The 7,867-nt window shown below is 46.0% G+C and overlaps 1 protein-coding gene across 1 annotated transcript; it reads left to right on the forward strand.

The window, feature by feature from the left end:
- Window positions 1–1,410: 1,410 nt before the first annotated feature.
- MRO (maestro) lies at window positions 1,411–7,411 on the forward strand. The gene is made up of 5 exons (XM_007465631.1): window positions 1,411–1,509; window positions 2,797–2,943; window positions 5,792–5,947; window positions 6,795–6,902; window positions 7,358–7,411. Exons 1-5 carry the CDS (start codon window positions 1,411–1,413, stop codon window positions 7,409–7,411), a joined length of 564 nt encoding a protein of 187 aa, XP_007465693.1.
- Window positions 7,412–7,867: the final 456 nt, after the last annotated feature.

Here is a 7,867-nt window from a genome sequence, read left to right on the forward strand (position 1 = left end):
TTTGCAAATGAAACAACAGACAAAAAATTAATCTCCAAAATATACAAACAGCTCATGGAGCTCAATAGCAAAACAAACAAACAAACAAACAATACAGTTAAAAAATGGGTGGAAGACCTAAATAGACATTTTACCAAGGAAGACATACGGATGGCCAAGAGGCACATGAAAAGATGCTCAACATCACTAATTATTAGAGAAATGCAAATCAAAGCTACAATGAGGTATCACCTCATGCTGGTCAGAATGGCCATTATCAAAAAAATCTAGAAACAATAAATGCTGGAAAGGGTGTGATGAAAAGGGAACCTTCCTGCACTGTTGCTGGGAATGTAAAGTGATACAACCACTATGGAGAACAGTATGGAGGTTCCTTAAAAAACTAAAAATAGAACTACCACATGACCCAGCAATCCCACTACTGGGCATATACCCTGAGAAAACCATAATTCAAAAAGAGGCATGTACCACAATGTCCATTGCAGCACAATTTACAATAGCCAGGACATGGAAGCAACCTAAGTGTCCATCAACAGATGAATGGATAAAGAAGATGTGGCACATATATATAATGGAATATTACTCAGCCATATAAAGAAACGAAACTGAGTTACTTGTAGTGAGGTGATGGACCTAGAGTGTGTCATACAGAGTGAAGTAAGTTGGAAAGAGAAAAACAAATACCATATGCTAATGCATACAGATATGGAATCTAAAAAAAAAAAATAGTACTGATGAACCTAGTTGCAGGGCAGGAATAAAGAAGTAGACATAGAAAATGGACTTGAGGACATGGGATGGGAGGGCAAAGCTGGGGCAAAGTGAGAGTAGCATCGACATTTATACACTACCGAATGTAAAATAGTTGGCTGGTGGGAAGCAGCCGTATAGCACAGGGAGATCAGCTCGGTGCTTTGTGACCACCTAGAGGGGTGGAATAGGGAGGGTGGGAGGGAGACGCAAGAGGGAGGGGATATGGGGATATATGTATACATATAGCTGATTCACTTTGTTATACAGCAGCGACTAACACAACATTGTAAAGCAATTATACTCCAATAAAGATCTATATTAAAAAAAAAGAGCGTTGCTCACCACCCAGTTCCTCAATAAATAAGTTCTAACCCACTGCAGTCTTTGACCGACAGTGCACTCTGAGAGGCGTGAGGTGATCCCTCACTGTGGTTTTAGTTTGCGTTTCCCTGATGATCAGTGATGTTGGTGTTGCTCTTTATCTTTTGATGCGACTGTTCCATCTGCTCACCAAGGTGACATCCTGAGGAGGCCTCAGGGATGCGACTTCTTTACATTCTTACCTTGGCACAGGGCTTTGTGTGACGATGCTTGTTAATGATGAGGCTTCAAAGAGTGTTTGTGGCTCATATGATGATTTGTTCTTTTTTTAGTTCCATGGACCAAACACAGAGAAGAATGCTGGACCAGCCCCTTTCCATCCCCACTGCCCAGCCCAAGAAGAAAAGGACATCAGTGATACCTTTCTTTTCCAAGGCCTGAGACAAATTATTATGAACAAATGTCCCTGCTCAGCAGCCACTTTGTGTGCTTGCTTTTCTGCCTTCGTTTGGTTCCTTCCATTCCTTCTACTGAGGTTCCTTCTCCTGAAAAAAAGTTTGATGACAGCTCTTTAAACACGAATAGGATGTTTATATGATAACAAGAAGATGAGTTGGGAAGAATGTAGCTTGCTGAGAACTTAATGATAAAAATATAGAATGAACTGCAGTGAATATTCAGAAATACTGATGAGACTTGGTAATCACCTGAATACCAAATAGGGCTGTGGGTCTCCTCTCCAGCCCCCACCCACTAATAAGGATGGTGAGGAAGTGGTTTGTTCTTGGATCTTGTCTGGATCTTGGTTCTGACTCCAGGACACGTTGGTATGTCCTGTGATGTGCAGAACACCAGGAGCTTCCTAGCATCAGGGGTTAAATGCTCTAAAAACCTATCTCTTGCCTTGCAGTTAATTAGAGTTTAGTCCTTGAAGTGCAGATTTCTGCATCAGCCACACAGCGCTTCCAATTTGCATTATTTATGCATTTCTTTTCCTAATCTTAATTGCTCAGATGCTCGCATTCTGAGGTAGGACATCCGTCAGGTGCCCTGAAATGCCTGTAGATGTGCTTTGCTAATTGTGTCAAATGCTGTTGAGAGGCTGAGTGAGGTGAGCTCTGAGAGTTGACCCTGGGATTTGGCTACACTGGGGGGAAGGGAGTGGGGAGGGCGTATGGATGCCATCAACCTGATCGCAGAAGGTTCAAGGGAGAACAGAGGAGAGCGGCTGAAGAAAAAGCAAGAGTATAGACACGTCTTTCAAGCTTTAGCTACAAAGTAGAGCAGAAAAATGGGGAAGGGCTGGGGGAGGGAGGAGGGCCAAGGAAAGTCTGAGACAGGAGGGGCACAGCTTACCTTGTCCTCGGAAAGGGATCCCTATTCCCAGATCACATCAACACTCCTAAAGCCCCCTTTTCTCAGCTCTGTCACACCCACAACTGCCTAGACACCTCTCTCCATAATGGCCCCAATCCTACCTCAACATTAGCTCTGCATTATTTTTCTCCACCCCTTTCCTCTTCCTCCATCCATTTCTTCATTATGTAGATCAAACTAATATATTCCCAGCAAAAACAAGATGTCTTTAGGTGGAGAAATAAGGATTAAAATTGAGCGGGGAGCAACACAGGATTTTCTTTAGAGGGAGAGATTAGGGTTGGCGATGGGTAGGGTGTGACTCTGAACACTCCCAAATCAATACATTTTTGACCCGCCACCCAGGTCTCTTGGAAACTGAGGCTCCAGAAGCAGGAGCCTCTGAAGAATGTGTTTTTCAACTTGGCAGAGAGAGCCTGGGACCCCAGTTTTAAAAAGCGTCATATGGCAATGAGAAGCCTGGGAACTATGGCCTGTGAGACCCCGGACAAGGTAGGAATGGCAGGGGGCACTTGGCCAGCCCTCACGGCCTGGAGTCCTCAGCACCGGGATGGGGGGCTTCATGTACTAGTTGTCTACTGCTGTGTAACAGTACATCAGGGGCCTGGCGTTTATTATCTCGCAGTTTCCTTGGGTCAGGAGTCCAGGTACCCCGTAGCTGCATCCCCTACTCAAGGTCTTGCAAGGCTGCCATCAAGGTGTGGGCCAGACTGCATTCCTTTCTGAAGTTCAGGGTCATCTTCCAAGCTCATGTGGCCGTTGGAAGAATTCATTTCCTTCTAGTTGTAGGACTAAGGTCCCTATTTCCTTGCTGAGTGGCCGCCCTCAGCTCCTTGAGGCCACCCTCTCACAACACAGCAGCTCACTTTTTCACGGCCAGTGGGAGAGTGTCTCCCACTCCTGTCTGCTAGATGGAGTCTCATATAATGTAAGGGAACCATGGGAATGATGTCCGTCACCACTGTCATGTTTGAGAGGCCACAAGCAAGTCACTGGCTCCTTACACACTCAAGGGAAGGAGATTGTACAAAGGCACACATGACTCATTTGGGGTCATCTTAGGGTCATCACACCTGCACTCTTAACCGCTGGGTGACAAGGCAGGTAGAGCAAAAAGTGCACAGATACAGAAAACGCGAGGACAGAGAAGCTAATCAGTTAGCTTACCCCAGTCACACACACACACACACACACACACACACACACACACACAGAAAGATAAGACCGTTAGAACAGGGAACAGAGCGACAGGGAACTTGCATTTACTCACAGAGCGTCTTGCGTGAGTTCCCAACACCTAATTCCCCAGGAGTAACCCAGCGAAAGCGAGGTGCCTGCACCTCACGGGAGGAAGAGAAACCTCGAAATTATAAAACTTGGAACATAGAGGAGCTGCCGGGACATTTGCCTCTCCTTCCGCTCAGAGAGGCAGAGAGGCCTTTGCTCTGGGATGTAAACCAGCCCTCTCTGGGGCTGGGAGAGGAAGGGCTCTACTCCACCTCCCTGGAATATAAGCAGATATCTCCGGGCAAGTGTCTCTAAATCTCTCTGGAGGTGCCATATTAATGGCCAGGGCTTGTTTGCCATGCAAGTGTTTTTTAAACCCAGGTCGACTGTAGTGTTTTTTTTTGCGGTACGCGGGCCTCTCACTGTTGTGGCCTCTCCCGCTGCAGAGCACAGGCTCCGGACGCGCAGGCTCAGCGGCCATGGCTCACGGGCCCAGCCGCTCCGCAGCATGTGGGATCCTCCCGGACCGGGGCACGAACCCCCGTCCTCTGTATCGGCAGGCAGACTCCCAAACACCGACTGTAGTTTTTGATCAGAAACTCCTTGTCATGGTGAAACCTGGGAATACTCATGGGGAGCTGTTTCTGACAGTTTGTATCCCTGTCATAAGAGTTCTTCACTGCCTGCCTGGGCTGTGCCCCATCAGATGATTGTCAGACTCCCAGGGGGACAGGCACCCCCTTACACATCTCTGCACATCTCACAGCGTTAGGGTCAGGCTTCAGGTAGAGTTAGGTCTCAATAAGTGCTATAGTTGAATTGAATTAAACACATACAATTAAACACATACACACACACACACGTAGAACAGTGAAGAAAGTGCAACACTAAAGCAGTTTCTGTATTAGAGTTAGGTCTCAATAAGTGCTAGTTGAATTGAATTAAACACATACAATTAAACACATACACACACACACACGTAGAACAGTGAAGAAAGTGCAACACTAAAGCAGTTTCTGTATGTGTCATGTGTGCTAAAAAATTCTTTTAAATACTTCAGAAGATGATCAGTGGTCTCCACTCTTGCTGAGTGTCTGTGACCCCCATTTCTAGGTGAGGAGGCCTGTCCCAGAGCAGTCCCTTCTGGTTCACTTGGAGCTGGACAAGATCAAGAAGCATTGATATAAAAATCCCTTCACCATGAGTCAGGAGGCTGAGTTGCTACCCTGGTTTGCTGTTCCCTGATGGTGTGACTCTAGGTGAATCACTGAAATGCCCTGAGCCTCTGTCTCCTTAACTGGGCAGGGAGATACTCTGACCAGACAGCTCCCCTGGGAGAGGGAGGAAGGGCCGAAGCCACTGACTTGGAGTCAGGGACAAACCAGCGAATCAGACCCAAAGCAGGGAGAGCTGGCAGGGTGTCAGGGAAGAAACAGAATTGTTATTTCTGCTGCAGGTGGCAGAAACTCAGCCCAGGGTAAAGAGAGATGGCCTGGCAAACATGCTGGAAGTAGAAAGCAGGGGATGGGTCGAATGAATTAGGGTGCAGCCAAAAAAAAATCCCTTTACGTATTGACATGGAAAGAGCTCCCAGAGAGAATGATGAAAAATCAAGGTGTATAACAGTGGGATGGTCCACATCCATTTGTTTAAAAATGTGGGAAAGGGCTATGTAATATATATTTCATTTTTTTCTTCTTTATTTTTTGGAGGAATCACACAAAATGTATGACTTTTTGGGGAGGGAAATTTGGTGGCGGGTGGAGAGGTGTAGGAAGGGAGACTTACTTTTTTATAAACCTTTTTGGTTATTTTGAATTTGGAACCAAGTAAATATAATCAATCTCCAAAATGTTAAACAATGAAGAAAAAAGCTGGGAAGCTGGGAGTAGCACCAGTGAGCCCCCAGTCTAACCCTCTCGTCTGCTGAAGAAAACTGAAGACTCAGCCCGTCTCTGCTCTGTCCCGGAGCCTGGCTGGCTGAGTGCCATAGACTGGATCTGATGTCCCACCTGTAATATGCAGCAAGGGACCAGGGCTGTGCTCTTCTCTGATGCAGCTGCCTTTTGGTACTGACCCGAGGTTTCTTGTTTTGTTCACGGGGGACCCACAGGAGAATGACAGCCTGAGATACTCGGCCTTTGTCTTGTTTGGGCAACTGGCTGCCTTTGCTGGGCGGAAATGGAAGAGATTTTTCACCCGTCAGGTGAAGCAGACTCAGGATTCTCTCCTGACCCATTTACAGGATAGGAATCCCCAGGTTGCCAAGGTGAGTCCGTGACTCTAGCCAACAGCATGAAACCTCAATGCCATTCCTCAAGGGAGTTGGAATGCAGCCCTGCTGAGTCGAGATGCCAGGCCCTCAGGTCCTGCCAGTTCAGTTACGGACACTGAGCCGTGTATCCACGTGAATCCTGGAGAAAGTGCCTCCTCGATGGCTAATCTCTCTCTGAGCAGGAGTGTTGTTTTCCATTTTCTCTTGCCCCACTTGTCCGGTCCCAGCACCTGTCAAATGCCAGATACACTCAGGTTAATGGGGGGGGGGGGGGGGGGGGGCGCTTGCTCCGTGGGGCAGCACCTCCTATCAGAGGAGATTTATTCATACCCAGTTAGCTTTTGTCACTGCACCTGGTACAGATTTCCCACCCTTGGCTTCTTAGTTTCCTATGAGGCTTTTGTGTTATTCTTGGAGAAAATGTGTCCTAACCGGGTTGGATCAACCTCAGGGCTGCTTTGGAGCAGGTGAGTGTTTAAAACCATCAGGAGCAAAGGTTCCACCAAATCACCTGCCTTCTTTAAGGTCACGCATGAGGGAGGGGGAGAGAGAGAGGGAGAGAAAGGTTGAGATTGAATTTAGGAATCCAGCACTACTTTTGATGAGACAATAAGGGCTGTGATAAAGTGTAAAGCTTTGCCCTCCCCACCAGCCGCAAAGTATAGACATGGTCGTTTTATAAGCATAAATCCTTTAAGATTCAAGTTTTCAAACTTCCTGGAAGTTACTTCCACTCTTAGTGGCCCCCAGACCACAGATTGGGTGCAACACTTTTCCTTGCTTGGGATTATAAAACTCTCTAATATTTTTGACAATAAGATGGTAATATTATTTCTCTCAGGCTTGCAAAACAACTTTTCGAGCCTGTTCTCCGTATCTGAGACAAAGGAAGGACTACAGCTTCCAGAGTGAAGAGGGTCAAAGGAACCCTAAACTCTGCCGGCAGCTGGTGAGTGAGCAAGGGCAGGAGAGGTTCTCCCAGTTTCCCTGCCCTCCCAGTGTTAATGCAGAAAGTGGTTGGGCACACCAGAGAGTTACCCCGCTAAAACGACTCAGGCCAAGTATGTTTCAACTGTAATTGACGCATAATGCGATGTGAATGGCAAAACACCCAGAGGATTATGCATAAAATATATTGGCAGTTCCAGCTTAGATCGTTGGGTAAAATATATTGGCAGTTCCAGCTTAGATCGTTGGGTGAAATATATTGGCAGTTCCAGTTGAGATCGTTGGGTGAAATATATTGGCAGTTGAGATCATCATTTGGATAATGCTGCCTCCTCCGCTGAGAATCTGAAGATTGTTTATCCTCATGCTCTGCCTTTGACAACTGTCTGCTCGTTTTAGAGTCAAGGAGGTTTACTGACTCCCTTCCTCACGTGTCCCTTTGCCAATTTCTTTCAGAGCCACTATCATCCAGAGCTCCTGCAGTTCCTCTATGCAAATAAAATCCTGTAAACACAGAGCAGCAGGGAAATGGTTCCAGTGAACACATTGCTGGGGGCTGATATTCCCCCTTTTAACTCTTTGGATACTTCTGCTGCTTCTTGTGATTATGATAGAAAAGGGGGTGTTGGGAGAGCAATTGATGGCAAAAAATAATACTGTGGAATTGTAGAATTACACCAAAATTACATTCTAAATAGCTTTTATATGTCTCATTTTCTCCCAACACAAATTTGATGAGAAGGTGCATACTTTAAAACATTTAAAGTATATGTAGATTCAGTGCTTATTTCTCAGCTATTTTCTTCTTTTCTTCTCTGTCACCAATTCTTATTTTTAATTTTACTTTTAATTTCTAAGGCGTAGGAGAATAACTACTACCTGAAGTGTTTTTTTTTTTTAATCTGCTATTGATACCTTTTTTTTTTTTTTGCTGTACGCGGGCCTCTCACTGTTGTGGCCTCTCCC

The sequence above is a fragment of the Lipotes vexillifer genome, unplaced genomic scaffold, assembly GCF_000442215.2.
Source record: "Lipotes vexillifer unplaced genomic scaffold, Lipotes_vexillifer_v1.1 scaffold36, whole genome shotgun sequence".
Classification (NCBI taxonomy): Eukaryota; Metazoa; Chordata; class Mammalia; order Artiodactyla; family Lipotidae; genus Lipotes; species Lipotes vexillifer.

Excerpts from the sequence above, each read along its gene's own strand:
- MRO (XM_007465631.1), top strand. The coding sequence starts at position 1,411 with ATGGACCAAACACAGAGAAGAATGCTGGACCAGCCCCTTTCCATCCCC. Across the intron at positions 2,944-5,791 it reads CCTGTGAGACCCCGGACAAG|GAGAATGACAGCCTGAGATA; the intron begins GTAGGAATGGCA and ends GGGGACCCACAG. Across the intron at positions 6,903-7,357 it reads CTAAACTCTGCCGGCAGCTG|AGCCACTATCATCCAGAGCT; the intron begins GTGAGTGAGCAA and ends AATTTCTTTCAG.